Source organism: Temnothorax nylanderi, unplaced genomic scaffold (genome assembly GCF_030848795.1).
Source record: "Temnothorax nylanderi isolate EJ_2023f unplaced genomic scaffold, tnyl_v1.0 TNYL_tig0001_pilon, whole genome shotgun sequence".
NCBI classification, from domain to species: Eukaryota; Metazoa; Arthropoda; class Insecta; order Hymenoptera; family Formicidae; genus Temnothorax; species Temnothorax nylanderi.
In genome coordinates this window covers 2,798,053-2,821,570 of record NW_027249063.1, presented here as the reverse complement: position 1 = coordinate 2,821,570, position 23,518 = coordinate 2,798,053, and the positions used below count along the sequence as shown (strand labels likewise).

Here is a 23,518-nt window from a genome sequence, read left to right as displayed (position 1 = left end):
AAGTTGGCCAAAAACCTTTCCAAAGAGACCCTATTCCCTCGTTTTTCGCTATCGACATCATAACTGAGATCATGCCCGGAGGTGTTTCAGTGGTCTTCATATTTTGTATTCTGCGAATAAGAAACAGTAAAAAATCTTACTTTTCTATTTAAGAAGTTCTAAATATTAAAATCATTGATAACCTGGTCTTGGCAATATCAAAAGGCATGGAGTTGAAGGCAGTGACAAAGCCCGATACCATCGACGCGCCAAAGTGTAAACCTATGCCTTCTTTAACATTCACTATAAGAATAATCATTTTTTAAATAATGAAAAGATTCAAAAGAGATAGATATAAGAATAGAATTTTATAAATGAAGTATTATAGACTTTTGTACACATTTTTAGAAGTTAACGTACATATTCGTATTTATATTTAAGAAACTGAATCATCTCAAAATGAATCGGAAATATTGAACTATTGTTTAGACATACTTTGTGACGCAATCAAGTGTTTCACTTGACTGTAAGTAGCCAATTGCGAAACGTTAACGACAACAGCCCTTCCTATCGTGGCCACAGTTCCTCTCCAGAGAGTGAATATTCTTTCTTCTCTGGCAATTCTGACGAAGGCGTCAAACACGTTCTTGTAATTTCTTCGCTGCTCTAAATATTGAAAACATTAGCTAAATTAGTAAGATTTATCTTAAGCGATGTTTCTTTCGATACTGATGAAAATCAATGCACTAATTATTTTGTACAAAAATTTATCATTACCCACTGGTAATCTGCCATCGGTTGTCATTCTCACGAGAGCGACATCGGCTGGTGTTCCAACGAAAGCCCCCACGGCACCAGCAGTCCCAGCCATAAACGCCAGAACCGCGAAACTAGGACGGCCGATATATCTTTGTCTAAAATTTAATTAATTACTTTTTAGAAACCGCAACCAAATGGTGACTTTAATTATTTTAACTATTTGATTATTTGATTAACTCGACGCAACCGCACGGAGTCATTATTAAAGACGTCTAAGAGACAGCCTGATTTCATTTCGATTTCGATCAGACTTTCTCTTAAGACTTTCATGTTGTCTGGAAATATTCTCGATCACTCGTCTGAAATTTTGTTATTCATTTTGGTCGATGCTATCAGATTACCTCCAAAAGTCTTGCATCTGATTATAAGTCCCGAGTCGCACGGTCGTGTACGTCGCCTGTCTGACGAGACCGGCCGTTAAACCGCTGTAAAACGTAATAATGCCTTCTTCGCTGTATATAGTGCCAATTATATTCAAGATCGATGATTTCCCTTTGTGCACTTGCATTCTATTTTTGATCACGTCCATCGGATGAACCACGCAAGTGCCCGCCATTCTGAAATATGAACGAGCATTTTAAACACTATATTTTAATTCAAGAAAAAGAAAAAAGAAATTACCCGGAAAGACCACCCAGTAAAAAATTTATCATCGGCGGTATAGGTTGTTTTTTCTTTTCCTTCGGCTCTTCATCTCTCTTTGACATCTTTAATAACTCGTGTCGACGAAATAAATGCTTAAATATGTTAGATGAATAAGTGGCTTCTATTCTTCAAAATAATCTAAAATACTTTTAAAAGTCTTTCAAGTCAAAATACACGTGTATTAGAGTCTCTATATATAATGTCAAATTTTTAATTAAAACTTAACCTATTGCACATTAAAAAATGACGCTTTGCAGCGTAGTAAAATATCGATTAAAATCGATTTTTATACGAATTAGATTTTATTGGTTAATAACGATTATAACATTGGGAAAAGAGAAGAAAGATAATAGATATTGCTTGTGCTCTTTTAAGATTAATTTATTCTAGGACAAGGATTTGATACATTGTGTATTGCTTATGCGACGAATCGTATTTTATAATTGCTCGTATGAGAAATTATTTCGTATTAAATGCATGCTATATTACTGAAATAATGTCACATGTTAATATGTTCGTACTTAATTTATGTATTGAAACATGTTTTCGAGAAACCTGTTCCAGACAGCTTATTTAATTGCTCGGGAAAGGAGTATAATATTTTAATGCATAACGAGTACCCATTGCAATAAGCAACCGTGAGAGTACTCAAACTTTCACAATTTGCCGAATTCTTTGTTCGTCAATTGCTAGTAAATTTCGTTTTAACATGGACTTTGTCTCTACCGATTCTTGCGTGAGTTAAAAACGCGCGAGACTGGACGGTGCGATGCGAAAATGACTCGATAACGTCTCGAATAAATGACGTAATGATCGGACGGATGCGTGATAATTGCGAACGGGTGACTTACAAATTAATGCTGTTTATCGCAAACGGCAATTACTGCAAATAATATATTTGATCGACCGGAACAGGTTTCGGGCACACGCAGCGACGGGCTCTGTATTTTCTCCTCGGCCGCTCTGCTTTAACGGTTGACTCTTCGAGTTTTTTCTTGCTTGGCGTTAACCCCATTTCCTTTTTAATCTCCTACAATCAGAGACGATTCTTTAAAATTATCCGAGATTCTATTAATCTGAAACTTTCACACCGTTTAAATGTACCTCTATAACTTTGATGATCGGATAAAGTGGTCTCACACCCTTCGACTCTTCTAAAACTTCGTCGCCGTAAACCAAAATTCTTTGATTGGCTTTCTCCATTGCGGCTTTAGTCGCTTCAACTTCGAGAACTTCCTTTTCGCGTTCTTTATCGACTTGTTTCTCCTCCTGATATCAAATTAAAAAAAATTTTTTTTAAAATATATTTTATGTCGTGTATTTATATAAACAGGATTAAAAGAAATGTAAAAAAATTATATATAGATAAAAAGTACTTTGTGTGAAAATTATGTTTCAACATGCACATGCACGCAAAAGTAACTATTGAAAGTAAAATTCACATAAAAAGAAATAATTCTTTTCAAAAAATTAGATCCGGTTATTATAATTTTCCTTAAAGAATTCTATTCTTACAATATCTTTCCGCAATTCGTTGCCATATTCCAACTTCTGTTGCCATTGTTGCTTACGTTCTTCCAAGTTGGTCTGCTTGTCATACTCGTCTCTCTTAAATCTCTGCATCATCTCCCAAGCTCTCAGCTCTTTCTCCTCTTGTCTTTGCTTCGTCTTTGCAGCCGCATCGTGAAGCCTATATTCCTCCATGAGAGCGCGCATCTTCTCTTCTCGTTCCTTTTGTGCTTTTCGCTTTTCCACCTCGGCCGCCTCTTTCTCTTCGACAGCTTTTTTCAAGATGTCTCGCTCTTTAGCCTCGCGAGCTTGCTCCGTTGAAACATGTTGCTCCGCTGAAACAGGATTCGTTAATATCTAGGTATGTTTTACTTGTTTGAATTCTGCATGCAAAATTTATGTTTCTGAAAGCATCGTCGGAAAGCAGACCTATAATCTGCGTCTGACGCGCTTTCTCTTCCTTTTCCTTTAGCGCTAAGGATTTATGAATTTTCCGCACTCGATCTTTAGCCTCCCGATAAACTTCCAACGCTCGATCTTCTAATTCGTCATTGTGCTTTAATTCCAGTTCGAATCGTTTCTTCTCCTCTATCGCTTCCTTGAAAAATTTCTGAAGTCTCTTCTTTTTATTCAATATCTAAACGGAATACACATTAACATCCTTTGAGATAAATAAAAAATGTATTCGACAAATATCGGCGCTTACATCTTGCATCTCTTTCTCTTTCGTGAGTTGCGTATCTTGAGTCGTGTTTCTTTGATCCTGTTTTTCAGCTTCCAATTCTTCCGTTGCTTTTAGCTTATTATCTCGTTCGTTCTCTTCGATCCTGATTTATAATTAATCTGATAATACGTGTCGCAATATAATGTCAACAATAAATATTTCTTTCTTTGACTTCGATACTAATAATATATTTACTCAACTTGTATTAATATTAATATCTCAATTTGTGCTAATATTAACATTCCTAAATAAAGATTCAGAATTATTATACTTTTGTGTTAAAATTCCTATTAAAATTAATGTTTACTGTTTTTTCAACGCAGTCCTGTAATCTCTCGTTTTTTTCGTTCGTTCCTCCGCTTCTTGTTTCTTCAACTCCTCGTATTTTGCGACGTCTGTCTTAATCGAATTAGCGTATTTCACATCGTGCTCCTGGTCCATCGCTCTAATAGCCTTTTGAAAGGTCACTTGGGCGTCCAGCTCTCTGAGACACTGATAAAAATCGTGATAGACTATTTGAAGTTTAATTAACGGTGAGCCTGGCTTAGGAATTACGCGAACACTCATCGTGGGAAAGTACCTCTGAGACGAGGAGAGCGCGATTAATCTGTCGGCACAAAGGCCTCTTTTGCTGGAGCAATCTCCTTGCTTGCTGCACCACCTCAGCACGCTCCGCCACCTTTTTCTCCGTTATTTCCTTCACGAACACTCTTCTTTCTTCCTCGGATTTTTTCCTCTTTGACAATAATTCTTCCCGCTTTCTTGCCTTAATATTCTATTATCAAACCGTTTCAGCAGCGTTATCAGTTGTCGCTATATAAAATAAACTTTGAAAAAAATTTTGCAAATGCCTGCCTAGAAATTTATTTCTATTTTTCTTCGAAATCCTATAATATATATTGATAAGAAAGATTAAAAATATATCTTATCTCTGTATTTTTTTAAATATATATTTCGGAGCTTAGAAATAAAATATTCCTTGTATTTGATCGCAATTGTATTGAATCGTGAATAGATCAAGCGTACTTCTATTGTGCTGTCCCATGTTTTACTTTTTTCATAAGTCGCTTTTTTCAGCGCTGCTATTTTTGCAGCTTCCTTTTCTCGCTGTGCCACTATTCTATCCTCCTCCGTAGTATAATCCACGAAACGCTGAAAGGTGTCCTTCGTCACTACTAATGCCCGAGCTCTTTCAGACACCTGCGAAAGTGCGGTTAAATTTTCAGTAATAGTATGATGAATATTAGAGGAAATTCGGTCTTTATGAACTCAACGTTTGAGAATAAATAAAATTAATACTCACTTTGGTATTCTCAAGCGTCTGCCCGGCTTTCAAGACATACGTCGTACGCATTTCCGGATGATGTATTTTTTTCCGCACCATTTTAGAACGAAAAAATTATAATAGCTGGCACGAAGCAAAGTTTTTCAATGCGAACAGCTTGAGTTTCTGCTAAAAAACTGCAATTCAACGAATACACGTAGACTATCTTCGCACAGCACGAATGGTTGACATAGAAACCAAATAAAAGCGATCAATTAACCGAATAAAATCAATTTTATCATTTTATCTCCAGTGTATGAAAAAATACGTCAACATTTTTTAAAATATTTCTATTAAGGGAAATAGAGTAATTAGCATAATTTATTTATGTTACTACTCATGAAAAAAGTTTCAAAGTAATTATACAGTAATTATTTAATGTAATCTAATAAATTTATTTAATCGCAATTCTTATTTATTGGCTTAAACGTTCTTATACGTTTATACAGATTATTTTTGCAGAACAATAAGTAATAATAATATATTATTTTAGATGTTATATGCGGACATCTCATACCGTGTATCTGTATCTATATTTCTATATCTTCATATGTCGGAAATATGATACGTATTTATTTGCGATAATGATACCGATAACATTGCGATAAGAACGCGAAGTATATTTACTTGAAAATTCCTCGAAATTACGATTACATCCAATCTTAATCTCATACGTTAGATTTTTCTAACTCATATCAGACTACGGATTCGAGGTTAAACATTGCGAATGGGAAATTAGAATTCGATCAATCAGAACGAAACGAATTAAAATTAAGATTATTTAATAAATTTAATTGATTGAATTTTAATATTTATTGTCAATTCTCGCAACCTAACCTTTGATACAGACTTGAATCTCTCATGATGAGTCTCCGTCGATTATCGTCTGAGCGTAACCTTCTCTCTTTTCCCGTCGTCGTTCGCTACGATATCGATATTGCCAGCGTCGCGTCGCGTGGTTACACGAACGCGCCACAAGATGACGGCGAAGCGTGATCGTGCACCTGTGGTGACAGCACGTGCTACAGCTGAGTGGCGGTTCGGTTATCGGGAAAGTGAGTATAATATCGCTGTGACCGAGTGCTTTTCTCCGTTTTTCCCCGTGCGCCCGCGGTGCCCATCGACACGGACGGCGTCCCGAGGGACTTCCGGGGTACGTTCGGACGCGAGCGTACCGGCGAGCGGCGAGTTCGAGGCGCGATGCGAGGCTGTTTACGTGACGCCGACACGTGAGTCGGCCGATGCGCTTGGTCGTAAAGTCGTAACGTAGGTCCTTCGGGATCACCGCGCGACCTTGGCTCCTTCCTCGCGACCACCGATAACGTCCGCCCGGCCGCGTCCCGCGAGACGCTCCGGCGCGAGTTTCAGCGCGCGCGAATTCGTGAATCAATGGCGGCGATCGAGTATCGGATCGTGCATTCGATCCCGGTGACGCTAACCTAAATCTCTCGCGCGCGATAATCCGTCCCGACGCGGCTGGAACGTCGGTCGCTCGCCACGTAGCCAACGACGTGATCATCGTCGCGCGGAACGATTCCGAGTCCGCGCGAGTTTCGAGCGGGATTAACCCGACCGGTTTTCACGCGATCGTCCTACGACGCGCGTACCGTTCGGAATCGCCGTGGCGGAATTCCCGCTTCGCGCTCGGTCGGTTTGTTTTGCCTCCACGCGTCCCGCTTCCGGGATACGCGCGCGAATTTTGGCGCGCGCGCGCGCAATGACGTGGACGTTCGGAGGTTCGTTGCGCCAGGTGATGAGGTGAAAATCGATAAAATATTGACGGCAGAATCGCGCTGGGTTGCACTCGAGTTGCAACTGAAAGCAATCGATAGAGCACTCGAAACGGCGCCTCCGTAAGTGCGCGCCTCCCGTAGCACGCAGAGACGTATTAAAAACTCGAATCAGACGAGAGAATTGCGCGTTACGTTATCAGCTCGAGTCACGCGAGTTCGAAGCTTCTGTTGGTACAACCGGGATTACGATTGATCGCCGTATCGCACGGAAGTTTTGAATACCATGATCCGATTTCAAACTCGTGAGTCGCGATCGCGAGCTGATTTGAATAATACCTACGTTTCGTATATGAGAGAGAAGGTTTGGTTTAAAGTGTTTAAACTAAAGTTTATAATGCTTACGCATAGAGGAATATTTTTGCAAGTTATTTTATCATCTTCAGCGAATATATCGCTTATATCTTCAAATTGTTAAATTTATATTTTATTACTCGACTATTTTTAGATGAATATAATATATTCTATATTGCTTGGTTATTTTTATATAGATATAAATGTAATTTTGTGTATGATAAATGCATCGTTTTCAGCACGATCATTTTCGATACTTGTGAAATTATTATACGAAGCTACTACGAATTAATTGGCGCAACGAGCGATTATTTTTCGCGTCTGCTGCCAGATTTGCAATTTTACTTTTTCGCAGTCACATTTCACATAAGCTGGCTTTTGTAAACAAATTTCGAAGGCCGATAGCAATAAATTTACACGTAAACGCGCGACGTAGCTAATGAAGCGTGTCGCGAAACAATGAATACTCGGTCTGATTAACCCTTTCGCACCGGAAACTTATTTATACCGTAGTGTCGCCACGTGGCGTGCCGAAGGTGAACGTAGAATTAATTATAAAATGCAAATGCAAGTGATATCAAGGAGGTGCGGCGTGGGCGATGACGTATCTTCACATTTTCATTTCGTAATGTACCGAGAAATTGAAAAGCATGCTGTAGTGTAGAGAACAATACTTTATTCGAAAAATCGCCATGGATTGTGCCTAATCGCATTTGTGCCTGATAGTGAAGGATTAAACGTTGCGAGATTTCTGTACGGTGCGCGTATACACGAAATACTGAAATAGGAAAGCTGCTACTCTATTATTTTCGACCGATGTCTCCTACACCGATCACTAACACTCCTGGTATGTGTTCTCAGGTAGAAGCGGTTGGCAGGGAAGGAATGAGCAGGGATTCCCGGAAGCTGCATTAGAGGGTGAGTGCATTTTTGAGTATTTGATTAATCTTAATTTGCAGTTTAATTCTCTGAAACATCCATATTTGAATAGAGTTTTTTCGAGCACGTATATCGTTCTTTCTATGTTTTGTCTAAAGATTTACTTAGCCGACTACCGAATTGATCGTAAAACAATTTTTCTTAATACAAAGCATGTAATGTGAAACATACGTGAAATCTTGAAACTTTACACGCATTTTAACAAGCTAAGTAATGTATATATATATATATATTTCGCATATTTTAATAATTCCTAGCGATGTGAGTATCGATTTAAATAGAGAATATGATTTTGTTTCATATTGCGCATATTAGTAGAAAGTACACACGCTATTCAAAAGCGTATTCAAAGAGAAGAGCAGAAGACAATTTTATATTATTTATATTATTGCTAGAGACTTAAATCTTAATCTATATTATTGGGTGGGCTGCACGAAATCACGTGAATACGTATTGCTGATATGAAACATGTTTATTAAAAATCTACTATCATTCTCTACGCCTACTACAGTAAATATCACAGGTACACGTTTCTCTATCACAAGATTCTCCGCTCGGTCATTTATATATATATATATATATATATATATATGTATATTATATATATATTTGCGTCACGCGATGCGAAACGGACGCGCGCTTCGCGGAATCACCGAAATTGCCACCTCTCGTGAGGTCATTCGTCGTCGTTGTCCCACATCCGATGTTCTTGATCGGTGGAAAGACTTATACAACTACGTTAAATCGGTGAAAATAAAAAGAAAAAAACATCCTCGATAAAAGTATGAAATAAACAATAGAAAACATCTAACTGTTGAGTAAATTAAAGCTTCAGCCGCGCGCGGCCGCGAATAAAATTACGTATCGAGATCCCAGTGCTATCCGACTCCCGCGGAACGTTATCGAAGTTGCTGGTAGCGGAACGTCATGGGAGGCATGACATTCGTCTCGATATCGTCCGCATCGGTCCGAGTGCCTTTGAGCAAATGGAACTCCCCTTAAGTCTAGGTGATCTTTGTGTCGCACGGGGTAGACTTTTTTTCTTCGCTCTTCCTCCTCGCGACGTCCGTTCCGTTCAGATCACAGACGAGATTGCAACACCGGCGTCGATAGTTTGTGAATCCTATGGATTCGAGATCTCTTTTTTCTCGCCGGTTTACTCAGAAACTTCGGCGAGTTTGTCGTGCCAGGGCCGGGGGTTTTACCAGGGCCGCCAGATGGGCTCGTTCGGCTTGGCCACCTGCAGGAGACCCTGGTGGCTTTGAGAGACGGCGTCGATATCGGTTCGCACCGGGGATGGCTGGCTGGACGCCGGTGTCAGCGGCATCGGGTACTCGTCGGCGCTGAGCTCGCTGGTGGGTGACGGCGAGGACTGTGGCGCGGTCACGTGGATGGTCAACGGGCCGGTCTTGTCCATGGAGTTAAGCTTGTGTCCGAGATGCGTCATCAGTTTGGTGCCGAGGGCGACGTCGACGCCAGGAGTAGCGGCTAAGCAGCGGCTGACCTCGTTCGCACAGTGCGTGTAGCCGGCGCGGAAGCGGTCGGCGTCGATCACCGGGTTCGCCGAGAGACGCTGTTGACGCTGGAGCTTGTGCAGGTGACGCACCGTTAACTCCAGGATGTCTGCCTTCTCCAGTTTCGCCACGTTCTCGCCGTCGCCGGCCAGCGCGGTCACCATCAGATCCTTCAGCTCGTCCAAGCAACGATTGATGCGCGCTCGGCGTTTGCGCTCCAGCATCGGCTTCATCACCTGCGAATCGAAACGAATAGCTATAGATCGACGTTGCGTTTGATAATACGGCTTAGAGAAACTTTTCGAGGCTGTCGTTTTATGCGAGGAAAAAATTTCACAAAAAACAATTCGAATTTATTGCAAATTAACTCGAAACTTACGCGACGATTAGAGTGACTGTTTTTTTTTAAAGATATTAAAGATGACACCTACCTTTCGATACTGGTACGTCCTGGAGATCGGCTGCTCCTGCCCATCGGCTATAATGATCTGCTCGTGCATCTGCATGGTTAATCCTTTTGCGACGGATTCTTGCGGCACAGTCAAAACTTCACTCGATAACCGTGCGTATCGGCTTATCGCGAACGCGACCTCCTCGTACTATATCACACCGGTTCGTCGAACTCTTAATCGTCGCTACGATTGCGAGTCACTGCGGTTGGCGGAAGGAAACGTGCGTGTATCTGGACAACACGTCGGTCTCCAGCTCGACCTTCGAGTGAACACGAACAGAGCGTGATTGTAGCCGCGATCGGGCGAGGCTTCGACTTATATAGGCATGGGCCCCCGTGTGGACGGGGCGAGGGGACGGGTATGGGGCCGCATAGTGGGGGACAGGCCTTCCGTGGGAACGGTCCGTAGAGGTTGGTTCCCAAGCAAGCACACCACCTGTAAGCGGCAGCTGCCAGACACGCGCCCACACCAAGCCATCGTCACCGTTCCTGCGTCCTTGTTGCACCTAGCCGCGGCGCGGAGTCGATGCTCTCTACCTCGGCTGATCGTCGACGAGTGGTCGTGCCATGGTATGCGCGGCTCGTAATCGTCGTTCTCCTTCTCTCTTTCTCTTTCTATCCATCTATCTTTCGCTCCTCTCGCTCTCTCTCTCTCTCTCTCTCTCTCTCTCTCTCTCTTTCTCTCTCTCTGCCTCTCTCTGTCGCTCATTGGCGCGTATTTCCATGAGCGTTCATACGGAAGGACTAGATCTCGACTGACGTCCTCCTCTCCTTGCCTCAGGGCAAAATAGAGAACTCGTCTTCGTTCCGCCTGTAAGGTGCAGCTCCTTCCATCGCAGCCGCAGCTTCCATGCTCGTGCTGGATCTTCTTATCGTGATTCCGCGACCCCCCTCCCTCTTCCTCGTAGTTTCTTTTCTCTCTGTCTCTCCTTGCTTCTGGTTCTCCCGCTTCGACCGATCGAGGAGCGTGCTGGGCACAAGTCCGGCGCAATTCCGGCGCGTGATTGCAATCCCACTGGCTACACAATGTTAAATTGTGTGCCGTGTGCCTCTGTATCTGTGTACGTGCGTAACTGTCCGATCCGGTCAACGCTGCGAAATGGTATCGCGGCCATCGGTGGCGCGATTGATCGATCGTTTTACGCGTATTAACACAGAGTGGGGAGAGAGGGAAATCGCGGACGAGCTCGATAAAGCTCGTCGGTGCAAAGGGGTATGACAAATCGGTCGTTACAGAGCCGGTCCTGTAACAGAGCGAGACGCGATTAATTAATCTTGCTCCGGCGCCGATTTTCTGTCTTCCTTTCCGAGCAGCACGCGCGTTTCGCGGCGGCGAGTGAATGGGATCGAAGAACGTATCAGATCTTAATATAATAATTCGCTCGCTATGCTTTATTTTATCGATTATTACGGCTGGGAAACAATTACCCTTATGCCTCACGCTGTTCTACAATATGTATTGTTAATTTTTATGATTGATTCAGAGATTGCTATTTTTTTAAACTGATTCTTGTCTAAAAGACTTTTAACGTTTATCCATTGTTAATATAATATAATAATGTTGCGTTCACTGTTAGTCTCACTCCACTATCGCAATACATTATTTAGAGATTAATATCAAGACAATTATATATATATATATATATGTACGAAGACGGTCAAATTATATAATTAATTCTAATATTTTACTTGTGAATATGATCGATGTTACGAGTTTGGAAATTATACTCACGAAGCAGAGCCACAAAATTTTAAATTAATTTTAGCAACAACAAAAGAGTTGTAGCTACAAGCACGAACATGTAAAAAATCAAGTTTCTTCGTTTTTGTTTCGACTTTATTGTTATTACGCCGTCCATGAATTTCTCGGACAGTGGAGTGTATTGCGATATTTCACTGTGCCCTCGATTACGCGTAATTATCGGGTACACGGATAGTAATTACAAGGAACTAAGGAGTAAAAAGTCAACCACGCGCGGATATTCAAAGCGTTGCTCTCGCACAGCAACGGGATGAAATGCCTTCATTCGCGCTGCGACACGATAATCTATCGTCAGCCGGTAAAAATTGGCCGAAAGTACCTATAGAAGTGGTCTTAATTTCGCGAAGATTACTCATAAAATCCTCCTACTCGGATAGTCATCGCGCAAAATAAGTTAGTAATCTTGGACGCGCGCGCGAAGACACGTTTCTACTTGGAGATACTAATTTCGGTGAGCCACTGGCTGAATTATATCCTATACGACCCTCTTCCTTCTTTTCCTTCTCCTCCTCCTCCTCCTTTTTCTGCCTTCACTGCACCTCGTATCCTTCTCTTTTTTTCGCCCTTCGCCCGCTCGTTTTTCTTCTACATCCTCCGTCTTCCTGTGCCCGACCGGCCACTTCGCTTATTTCGCGGTCGGGCTCGGACACTTAAGCGTCGTTCGCACCGAATAATTACGCACGCTCGTTTCGAACTTCTCCCGCCTTCTCCCTGTGTTCCTGCGACCCTAGCAATCTCTCCTTCTCCCCTTTCTTCTTCTTTGTCCACTTCGTCGTCCATTTTGGTCTTTTTCTCCTTTTTTGCTGTTTAAATCTCTTCTCGCTACCGTGGCTTTTATAAAGTTTCCTGCTCCGTCTTTCTCTTTTTCTTCCTCTCTCCTTTGCTTCCCAATCTTCTATGTGTTATCCTCTGCCTATTCTATTTTCTTTCTCGGCATACCCTCCTTCGTGTATCGGCCAATTGCGCGTGTCGTTAACGAGTAGTGGTACTTCGATAGAATCTGACGCGATCACAAGATAACACTCCTTGTAACTCGTTTCCTGTCTCGCTCGCTTGCTCCGTTATTTCGATCGGATGTCTTCTTCTGCGCGCGATATCGTGGGACCTAATTAGCGTGATGTTGCCAGGATTTAAGTGTCTGAATTCTGAAACGCGACGTGATGATGTAGATGTAACCACGAAAGCCGGGCGCGTTCAGTGAAAGCGAACCTAATACGATTTCTGAGAATAGCTGATGACGCACAAGGATGACCTATGTGTCTCGGTTTTTGCATTTTTTGGTTATTTTCATTCGTGTCATGTTAGAGAAACCAGAATTCGTTATAATATGTTATTGCTTTGATAATGAGTATTATAACAATATTGAAATTGAAAAATAACATTTCATTGCTCACATCGGGTGATATTGAAGAGAAATATTAAACTTGCGCACTTAAACTTGTCAAACTACTCGTCTACCAGATAATGACAAATGTTTAGATATCTAAAAATACATACCTCTGTATATATTCGTATTCGGATATCTAAACACCGCGCGTGCAGGTTACACGAAACATCGTGCAGATATGCAAAGTTACATCGAAATAGATATAAGCATGTCGTAATCGGAAATTTTGCCTAATGTTCCGTAGTGCTTGCACGTTCAACCAAATGCACTTTCTACACGTATAATGCATATTACGTCATTTGTCGAGATTGAAATCGCGGATTTAATAGCGAATTAGTCGAAAGTTGAATAGCAAGCGAGCCATTTCACCAATTTTCACGATGCCGCAGAATTTTGATGTTTCATATCTCCTGCTATAGTCGATAAATTCGAAAAATAAAAATATATTTACATAATAGATATTAAATAAAAGAAAGATGTATTTATAGTAAACTTTTAAAACTATTCTTTCCAAGAATAGACTTTAAGTCTTTTCTTGGGAAAATCTAAAATAGCACGGATTGTCGGGGATTATTCATTATAAATTCAGATATTTAATATAAAGATTTCCTGATGATCTAATTCTAAAGATTATTTAGCTGAGAGAATTAATAAATTAATTTACAATGCTCTTCTCTCTCTCTCTCTCTCTCTCTCTCTCTCTACATGCTACATATTGTATACTTCATGTTTTTTAATATAGTAAAGAAGAACAACATTTATTATTTAAACTACTCAGAACACAAAATACTTGAATAATTGCAGTTTTGTCGCATAACCGAATGACCACATTTTTTATTTTGACAGCCATTTTCTGTCATATTGCATATTTTATGTTTTTTAATACAGTAGAGAAGAACACCATTTATTATTCAAACTATTCGGAGAACAAAATATTTGAATAATTGGTTTTACCGCGTATAACTGAATGACAACATTTTTTATTTTGTCGGCCACGTTCCGTCTATAGCAATTTGTATCCAATTAGATCCGCGTAGTTTTTGAATCGCAATTGCTATGCTTACGTGGCTAACAATCATTACAGTGGTAGTTACATTTCAAAGCGAGTTTCAAAGAGTAGTCTTAATATAGTGTTTCATGTTCTGACAGTTTAAAATCAGTTTCATTGTACGTTATTTTTGCGAGACACGAGCGCACACGCTTATGCATATCTCGAGTGTGTCGACGGACAATATAGAATTGATTTCGCATCGCGCTCTCGGCGCCCTTCGCACGTGCTCACGCTACAGCACGTGGCACGCGAAACTAACAATCAGTGGACGGAAGGAAGGAAACGTTGCAATCGTCTGGAAATCGATGAACAAATTATAGAGGATTATTCTCAGATATTTTTATTATACAAGAATAACGTAGCAACAGCTATGGTGCGCGTAAACTATATGTTATTAAACACATCCTTATTTGTAGCGGTAATCAATCTCTTATAAGTTAATTTAGCTGTGCGATCTTTTTTAATCGAAGAAGAGAATACTATAAAATAAATATCTCTTCAGCATTTTAAAGTCTGCGTGAAGGATGACATTTCGTTTTTAAAAATATTCGATAATTATTTTGGACCTTGATTCCTCAATGCAAATTACAATGAAAAACGTGTTGTGATGAACTTCTTGACGTCAGAGCGGGTCTCACATATGTTAATCATGGTTGATAATAACGCTTCGTGGCACAGTCGCGACGGCAGCAGAATCGATTATTAGCCCACGTGTTGTAACGGCGTTCCGACAAAGTTCCCGTCGTTGCGGCAACGTGTAGCCCGACAGATGCGGCGGCGCACGAATTTTCTCACACTCGTCGCGGGGTTTTTACTTTCCCAGGTTCTCTTACACGGCGGTGCACACTGCACACACGCGTGCGGGGTCGTGCGATCGCGTGCTCGGAGAGATAGAGAAAGAGACTTATTAGTAAATGCATCAGCTGTTCGTGAACATATGTCGCGCGAGTCGTTTGGCTCGTGCCAATGAAATCGTGATCTCTCACCCCGGGCCCTGCCTTTCCTGTTATATCCCCGGGATATCAACCACCCCTCCGTAATGCCGGTTCGCACGCGTTGACTCGCGCGTGTAGTACTCCGCGAGGAGACCGAAGGTAAAGGTCAATATCGGGGGGACGCCAACAACGACAGAATTCAGCAATAATTAGATAGCGCTCGTGAGAATTTCTCTTATTTGGTTACCTGATGTTGGTTCCATTTTGCTGCGCGAGGCGAGAAATAACGGGGGCTCGTTTCGGACGAGAGAGCGCGTACGAGATAGCAAATAATCAAATTAGTCAGTTTGAAAAGCTAACAGCTCAATAATTTTCACAAAATGAGCTAATAGATCGCGATATAAGAGCGCATCAACTTTTATACATGTCATTATTATTATAGAAGTTATGTATATGTCTTGTTTTTTACAACTCTTTTTTTTTTTTTTTTTGAAAATATAAGTATGGACGTCAGGAATATTATACAGTCACTTGCCGATGCTGCTATATAATGGAGCAACGCGATAAAACGTAATTTACTTAAGCGCACTTAAAGCAATCTTAAAAGGCTACACGAGCTGCCAGATTCTGAATTATCGTGAGAAGTCAACCGAAACAAGACTCGAGATTTGATTAATTTCCGAGCGTGCTTTATCGAATGGAGTCATACTTTGTCGTGTGCGCGCAGTTAACGCTGCTCGCGATATAACACAAGCGACCCTCTGACCTACTGCGTGAGTAAAGTAACCGTGAAGATGCATAAGAAGCAGCCGCAGCGGCGGAGAAGGAAAAGAGGAAGAACAAGCGAGAGTGGAACATTCTCACGGAGCGTCAGGGTTCACCTGGCGCCCCGCGTGTGTGCACATCGAGTCGCTGCCGCGCCGTGCACTTTGCCCTATTTAAATGCTCTTTTCTTCCCCTCCGATTTCTTTCCTTCTTTTTTAACAACACTGCACGGCACGTGCTTACAATGCAGGCACACGCCGGCGTTACTTCCGTATGCGCGGCCTTTCACGGCATCCCGACTATATCCGGTAGAACCTGAATCGACCGGCTTCTCGTGACCTTCGACCTTTCGCGGGTTCGTGACTCGTGGCGTAACCCGTTCTCCATTGCGAAATTGGAGTAGCCTTCAACTGGCCTGAAGTTTGAACTCAAAGTTTATCGTTTGCGTATGCCGGTGTAATTTATTGCATGCATATCGGTGAACTTCTAGATAGAGTTTCAATAAAACGCGTTTAAAAACGGACTCGATCGGGGTGATGGAACGAATGGAAAATTACGTGTCGAGAAACTCGCGGCTAGACACGCGTCACTCTGGCACGTGCACCAAATCGACAGATAATGAACAACGCCGCTCAGCGTCCACGTGCCCGACAATCGATGTTCATTTATAGACTGTTATGTGATTGTTGTTTCGTGTTTCAACGAACACAAAGTATCCGATCAAGTTCTATTGAGAATTAAGTAGTGATATGCCACATGAATAATTCGTATATTTTGTGTACATTAATGACTTCATTCCGGAACTATAAATTATTAAGTATCTTTATGTATGTCATGAAAGGTTACTTTTCACTTTATTACATATAATTAGAATTATTCAGATAATCGAATCTTGGCTATGTTTGTTATATGTGTTTCGATGTACTTTCCAATACAAAATGCATCGAGAGACACGGCGAAAAGCGCGAAAAGGTTTTATGGGTGGCTCGAAATCGATTTAAGAAGTCTCGGATTCTGAGCCGGTCGACCATCGTTTGTCGGAGCGAAAGGGGCCCGAAGGCGTCCTTTGTGGGCAGTCTCAGGCCCTAAGATTGCGCACGTGCTCGGCTTTCCCACGCGTATAGCACGCAGCCGGCCTGTGCTCGAAAGGGAGAGGACACCGAGACGGGAGAAGGATGGGGCACACCTTGGGCCCCATTGTGTCGAGCACGGGTCCTGAGACAGTGGAAATTAAAGGTCTTCTCTCGACGACCCCGCACCCACGGGGCCCCGACCGCGCAAAATGACAGTGCGCGCGATTGCACGAGGGTAGTTCTCGATTAACAAACGATCCCTAACCGACGGAACACTTTTTGCGATTAACGACACGGAACGGATGGCGTATCAACCGCGGGCCGGACGCTCGTTCGCGATAATAGAAGAACGCGTGGCGTGCGTTATGAGGATACTAATGACGGGTTGACACACACGTAATGTGCGCTCTTTGTCGCTTGATAATTTCACATTGAATCCGCAATTCACGTCAGTGCCGTATTTACATTCTTCATTCGCACGCTAATATTTTTAATTTTAATTACTTGATTTTTGTTTTCTCTTCGTAAACTGACGCTGTCTCATTTTCTTCTTTATAACAGTATATTGTTCAAAGTACTTGTTATTAACCTTTTTTTTACAAATTAGTTTTTTCTATTGAATCTGCTGTCTTGAATTTTGAAATTCTATAATATTCTATTACAAATTCCGACTAATTTTAGATTCTATTTTATGGATCTTAAATATCACAAGTTGGACAGAATCGTAAAAATTTCACTTTTACGCAATTTGTATATATGGACTCTGTAAAAGGTTAAGAAAACAGAGATAATTTTATTTCGTGAAGTTTTTTACTTCACGATAAACCGTCAAAGTCCGAAGAACGAAGAGAATATGTGACCGCTTTGACATTAATTATTTTACGAGACATTTCTAAGGAAATAATTGAAGTTAACAACTGAAATAAATAACTGAAGTGAAGAACTGAAATAACGGGAAGTAAAAGGAGAATCGTTAAGTCGGAAATTAGAGAGACGTAAAATCTCTCTTCTTTTTTCTACTGCTGTTTTCTCTCGTTGCGGACGGCGATACATCGTTCAAGTCGTCGTACAAATCATTGGCGATCTTTGATTAGGAAGTGGACGATTTCACGTCTTGAGGATTTCTGTCTAGTATTAATGATACGAATCGTTTGAGTTGGAGCCATTACCATCTTGTTAAGCGTCTTGTTAATATGTACACCGAGATACACGTAGAAACTACATTTTTTTTCTTCTGTTATATATTGTGGTGTTTCTCATTAGAGAAACGATGAAGCAAGTCTGTTCGACAACTAATAGAACTCTAGTATAGCTCTCTTCATTTCGCAATATATAGATATTTTTAAAGTAGTTTTTACAGATTATCGTAAAATTTTTTGTTAACCACGATAATGATACGCAATTACAGATAAGCGAGGAATTAATGCTAATCCGATAATGACAGGCAGCCGAAACGAGACATAACATTTTTTTTTATATGAAATATGTTAACAAGATATTTTAAATTTCTACCGTAATATTTCTAAAGTGCTTGAGAATCACAAAGATTATAAAAATATAATGCGCGAACTTTTATTTTATCGTTGCAAAAAATACTTGGGCTATTTTATTTTAATATATTACATGTATATATATGATAATTTGTTTTTATTATTTTCTGTCGTAACATCTTATATATACGCGTTCAGTGACATTTTGTTTGCGCGCGTGTAAAGATTCAAAAAAGCATCGGAAATTCTTTTCTCGAACGTCGAACTTCATGACGTGGCTTTTTAACAATGCAATCGTGAATCTAATCCGAACGTGTCCCCAGATTGACAAGCTGTAAAGATCTCTTGTGTCGAAATTCCAACGTGGCTTACTCATCGTTCTCGTAATTTTCTTCGAAATTGAGATAGGGCTTTACAAGGAAATCGATGAGATGACTGGCTGGAATTTTTAATGTATGCTCGATGAACGTCGGTCCTAAACTTTGCACGTCACATAATTATCTACCTCCTTCTCTGACGAGACCCTCATTCGGACTCCCTTTTTAATCTCATTTCGATTCCTCGTACGATATAGATTAAACGAGCGTCGGATGGAATAAGAAAATTGCAGAACTGTCGATCGTGAGTGGAGCATTTCGCTACATCAATTCATTAAAGCGGTATACGAATGAGTAATTTTGCTAAACACGAACTTTAATCAAGGTCTTATAATGACTTGAGGCAAGGTCTCTGACAGACTATATTAGTGCTATCGTATGTAATTTTCTGTGTGAAATCGACGAATTTAGGCTGGCAAACATATTAACGAAATTATTTGTATTTAATGAAAAGGAATGCTCGCAAAATTTATTCAATTCGTTAATAACAGAAAGTTTTAGTTCCTCGGATAAAAAACACAAAAACAGTGCTTTCTTATATTAAACAATTACTTTAGAAATATATGTTCCAACTTATATGATTATTTATATTAAATAATTTTAGAGATATATTATCTACATATAGGTACATGTGATTTCATAAAATATTTTTGGAGAAAGTGTTTCACTTTTATTGCGGTTCTACTTATGAGAATTATACCATTAATTATACCATTAATCGTTCATTTATAAATTAACTTGTGATTTTTATGACCGATTTGGCCAAACTTTACCGAGATTCGTACAAATTCGTAAATCCAATCCGTGTCACGTTCCTCGTTCCGTACAATTTTCTCAGCGCGTCTCGCTCAGCCCCTTACATACATGAACTATAAACTTAATCTCCTGCAGACTTTCATCGTGTCGCGGCATCTTTTCCCCGCGCGGTGAAACCGCGGCGGAATGGCGCGTAAAACGGCCGTTTCGCACTCGAGCGCAACGCGCGCGTGATTTCGCTTTTAATCGTGCCGGAAGCCCTCGTTAAGGGGCATCCGTTAATTGGTCCTCTGCTTCGGTCATCGGGCAAAAATTATGTACCTGCCTCGGCCGCGACGCGCATACGAAAGCCTGCGGGCACCGCGGCGCGCCGGTACACGCGCGTTCACGCATACACACGCGTCCGACACACGCGCGCATTAATATACCCGCACGAATGAATGGCGCTCGGTCGCTGCCGAGCGGGCGGCGGACGAACGGGCGGACCGACCGGACGGACGAATGGAGGAGAGAAGAGCAGGCGTATCTCTCTCGTTCCCGGACTCCGAGATCTAACTACCACCTGCCTCATTTTCCCACGAGCCCCGAGCAAACCTCTCGAATACCGATGAGATAGACGAGGACGAATCGCCCGCCGGTGCGACGAGGAGAGGCCGAGCGCTGCGGCAGCGAGACGAGGATGAGAGATGGCAGGAACGAGATACTCCAGGGATATGGGCCCCATCGAATCGCGCCTGTGTGCGTGTCTGTATGCGCGTGCGCGCGCGCGCGCGCGCGAACGCGGAGGTCCGGGGTGCGGGAGAGGAGATCTTGAAACGTCGGGCAGGTAGAACACGTGCTGGCACGAGGTGAGTCAGACGCGCGGGAATATCGGTGCGCGCCCGCGCGCGCCTGCGCGCGCTCTCTCCGTTTCTCTTCCCTCTCGCTCGCGCAAGTTGCGTCGCCCGCACTTATCTGCCTGTCCGTTCCTTCTGTTTGCCTGTTGTTTGACAGATCTCCCTTTCTTACGTATTAAAATAAGAAAATAAGAATCGAATGTGTCGCTCGTCTATTCGCTAGTCGAGATCGTTACAACTCTGCATACTCTTGCATCTGGTCCCCTTTTTACGTTATACATACTTTTTTCATACTCTAAATTTTTTTCTTTTTATAAAAAGATACCTGCAATAAATAAAGATGTTCATCGTACTACGCCGAGGGCATAACACGGGCGAAGTTGCGCGTGCAGCGATGCAGGGAATGCCATAACTCCGGTAATTACGTGTCGTGTATCCTGCGCGTTATTACGCAAATACGCCGATACGCGGCAACGTGACGAGCAATGAGATATTCTCATGCAGATCTCCCAAAGAGATAATGCGCAGTCATGTTCTTTCTCTCTCCCGTGAACTCGTCGATTTCAAAATTATAAGAGCCCGCAAGGGATCGATTCGCGGTAAAAGAATTTCAATTTATCTTATTGACCAAGCCTCTTCTGACATGATATTATTTCGAAAAACGTCACCTTAACAACTCTGCACTGATATGTGTGATCAACATGCAGATTTTATTATAATAAACAGTATACAGTTGTCAATTCTTGTTGGATTTGATTTTCGACATTTTCAAATTTAATTTTGAATGTAATGCATAATAATACTGCAATATTAATCTGAATTAATTAATTGCTTACATTATTAGACATATTTTCACCAAACTTTCACAGAATTACATGAATATAATTCTCTGTTAAATCTTGATTAATCCTCTCATATTGCTTCCTAGCGTAATAGGGGGATTTTAAAGGAATAATGAGATAAAAAATATGTTTGAGGAGAAAGAAACACGATGGACACACACCTGTCTTTATTATATTTTCTATCTTCTATTGGATTAGAATTAGCCACGATCCCTCCGATCAAAATCTGTCACGTTAGAGTTCCTTTTCTTAACTCTTTCATGCTCTATTCCGACACGATTAAGCTAAGGTGATTCCCAAAGGTCTATTAAAAGCTTTGTCCCATCGGCAGCAACATGTGGAAAATATACACCACTTTTCATATACAGAGAGAAAATAATTAGGGTTAATGTTTTATATTGATAGTTTTTAAGCGAATTTATTTCCCAGAATCTTTCAGCGTCGCAACAACCCGCCTTATTATTATTTTATTTAATGTAAAAACCGCTTCTTAAAAACCGTTCGACTGATGTTTTCGACTGAAACGGTATAATTTTCGGCAATTTAACGGATTTTTCTTGCGCGAACAAGGACGAGGTGCTTCGCGTCGAAACGTACTTAATTCGATATCACGAAAGCGTCGCGGAAGAAAAACCCTTCGAGAAAGACACGCGAAGCAAACTGTCGTTAAAATGGTAAGAAGAACCCGGCCATTAAAGCGTCGGTAATTGAATATAGAACCGGTGTCCCGTCAGTTATCAATGTATTATTTTATGTCGATCGATGGCAGATCGTACTTACTGGTTTGAGGCCACGCGAACTGACGATGCGAAATCGGATCGCTACCCGATATCTTCGATTTTTTATCCGCCGTCAAAATTATTTATGGTCAGGTTTCAATTTATGCAAGAAATTTCGCGAAGGTATATACTTTGATGCTGTTATTTCTTCGTATCCTCAACTCCACTTGGAAAACTTTTTTTTATTGTAATGACTGCCGCAAAGCAAGTATTTGTTAGCCGATTTTTATTTCGCAATATATTATATATATATATATATATACATTGAATTTTTCAGAGAAATTACTTTTACAAGGACATGCTATGTATTTTATTCTAATAAAAGTTCAAGATTTTGTTCATCACTGTTGAAGAGAGCGGAGAAAGAAATTTATTAAAATAAAAATTTATATCAACACACGAAGAAATATTATTAATATTACACATACATTTTGTTTAGTTTGTGGATATTTTTCTTATATTTTTCATAGTCTCATCGTGCTTATATATATCTGAATTAGACTGTATGTATTAAAAAGAAATTGCACGCGCGGCGTCGGAAGTAAATTAATACATTAGTCGAACTATATGTAACGAAGCAGCTGGCACGGAGAACATTCATTTCCGTTCGAGGTCTAATTTACTTCTCGTAGCCGCCGAGATATTTGCAATTATTTATCAAGGTCGGGTTGTGTTTTCTTTTCAGATAACTTGCGTCGCGCGCGCGTAGTTGTCGGATATAAAATATGTATTGGATAAAAGTTTTGTCAGGGTATCAGACGGCGATTAATTGTTTCGCACACGTCATGGTGATTATTTCTACGGGGTCCGGATCGAGAACTCGCCTCGTGGAGCCGGTTATTCTGGCTAATTCAATTTTTCGCTGTCGTGTCAATTATACAGCGTTGTAATCTAGAAAAAGATAACAAATTCCTAAAGTGAGATGACTTAATCTACGCTGCCGATAACCGAAGTGTACTTACATGTGCTTAAATGTAATGCTTAAATGCAATGCTCGTCGTGTCGCACTTTTTAACCTTTCGACAATGCGGTCTTTGATCGATATATAGATTCACATTTCAGATAGCTTCTTGTGCTTGCGAAAAAACCGGTTCAGATTCGCTAGTACTCGGTACTTGGATAACTTGGATATGTTATTTTCTGCAGGGCTAAATAAGGCAAGGTAATAAAAGACATTATAAAGCCTGTTGTCACGTTACATTTCGATTTGACCGATAAACTTTTAGTGACGTGTATTTTATTTATAGAATTACACTAAGGACAGGAATGGAGAAATTAATCAGGCACAAACATTGAATAAATTTAATTTTGTTTCATCAGTAAAGGTGATTTTACGGCCAGTGTCTTTAAGATAAGGATCGTGTTGGAAAGTTTCTCTTTTAAACTAAATTTTTACTATTTAAAGAAATATCTTCTCGGATTTCAAAATATTTGCGTTATTACGGGCATGAAAGAATTCGAAGTACATGATTTTGAT

At 40.9% G+C, this 23,518-nt stretch overlaps 4 protein-coding genes across 5 annotated transcripts in view; 1 reads left to right on the top strand and 3 right to left on the bottom strand.

The window, feature by feature from the left end:
* Positions 1 to 109: 109 nt before the first annotated feature.
* LOC139782099 (mitochondrial 2-oxoglutarate/malate carrier protein) lies at positions 110 to 1,505 on the bottom strand. The gene is made up of 5 exons (XM_071721328.1): positions 1,420 to 1,505; positions 1,140 to 1,355; positions 757 to 893; positions 475 to 645; positions 110 to 282 (listed from the first exon to the last, which is right to left on the bottom strand). The coding sequence occupies exons 1-5, from the start codon at positions 1,503 to 1,505 to the stop codon at positions 149 to 151; spliced, it is 744 nt and encodes a 247-aa protein (XP_071577429.1). The 3' UTR covers positions 110 to 148.
* A 298-nt stretch (positions 1,506 to 1,803) lies between these two features.
* LOC139777223 (uncharacterized) lies at positions 1,804 to 6,084 on the bottom strand. The gene is made up of 10 exons (XM_071714550.1): positions 5,838 to 6,084; positions 4,980 to 5,137; positions 4,703 to 4,876; positions 4,257 to 4,451; positions 3,984 to 4,168; positions 3,659 to 3,779; positions 3,382 to 3,589; positions 2,959 to 3,287; positions 2,548 to 2,712; positions 1,804 to 2,473 (listed from the first exon to the last, which is right to left on the bottom strand). Exons 2-10 carry the CDS (start codon positions 5,058 to 5,060, stop codon positions 2,324 to 2,326), a joined length of 1,608 nt encoding a protein of 535 aa, XP_071570651.1. The 5' UTR covers positions 5,061 to 5,137; positions 5,838 to 6,084; the 3' UTR covers positions 1,804 to 2,323.
* The window catches only part of LOC139777016 (tubulin monoglutamylase TTLL4), a 140,436-nt gene continuing 122,902 nt past the window's right edge, over positions 5,985 to 23,518 (top strand). The window contains exons 1-2 of one of the 2 annotated variants that reach the window (XM_071714284.1): positions 5,985 to 6,055; positions 7,946 to 8,002. The gene's annotated coding sequence lies outside the window, so the exon portion shown is untranslated. The other variant, XM_071714353.1, reaches the window with a different exon arrangement.
* LOC139777292 (enhancer of split mgamma protein) lies at positions 8,477 to 11,000 on the bottom strand. Its single transcript, XM_071714653.1, has 2 exons — positions 9,969 to 11,000; positions 8,477 to 9,773 (listed from the first exon to the last, which is right to left on the bottom strand). The coding sequence occupies exons 1-2, from the start codon at positions 10,041 to 10,043 to the stop codon at positions 9,225 to 9,227; spliced, it is 624 nt and encodes a 207-aa protein (XP_071570754.1). The 5' UTR covers positions 10,044 to 11,000; the 3' UTR covers positions 8,477 to 9,224.

What these genes read in the sequence shown, in the direction of transcription:
- LOC139777223 (XM_071714550.1), bottom strand. Translation starts at nt 5,060, where the DNA reads ATGGTGCGGAAAAAAATACATCATCCGGAAATGCGTACGACGTATGTC. An exon ending in AAGAGAAAGAGATGCAAGAT is followed by an intron (nt 3,590 to 3,658) that starts GTAAGCGCCGAT and finishes TATTCCGTTTAG; the next exon opens with ATATTGAATAAAAAGAAGAG. An exon ending in CGATCATCAAAGTTATAGAG is followed by an intron (nt 2,474 to 2,547) that starts GTACATTTAAAC and finishes CTCTGATTGTAG; the next exon opens with GAGATTAAAAAGGAAATGGG.
- LOC139777292 (XM_071714653.1), bottom strand. Translation starts at nt 10,043, where the DNA reads ATGCAGATGCACGAGCAGATCATTATAGCCGATGGGCAGGAGCAGCCG. An exon ending in GGACGTACCAGTATCGAAAG is followed by an intron (nt 9,774 to 9,968) that starts GTAGGTGTCATC and finishes TTCGATTCGCAG; the next exon opens with GTGATGAAGCCGATGCTGGA.
- LOC139782099 (XM_071721328.1), bottom strand. Translation starts at nt 1,505, where the DNA reads ATGTCAAAGAGAGATGAAGAGCCGAAGGAAAAGAAAAAACAACCTATA. An exon ending in TTACTGGGTGGTCTTTCCGG is followed by an intron (nt 1,356 to 1,419) that starts GTAATTTCTTTT and finishes TTCATATTTCAG; the next exon opens with AATGGCGGGCACTTGCGTGG. An exon ending in CAGATGCAAGACTTTTGGAG is followed by an intron (nt 894 to 1,139) that starts GTAATCTGATAG and finishes ATTAAATTTTAG; the next exon opens with ACAAAGATATATCGGCCGTC.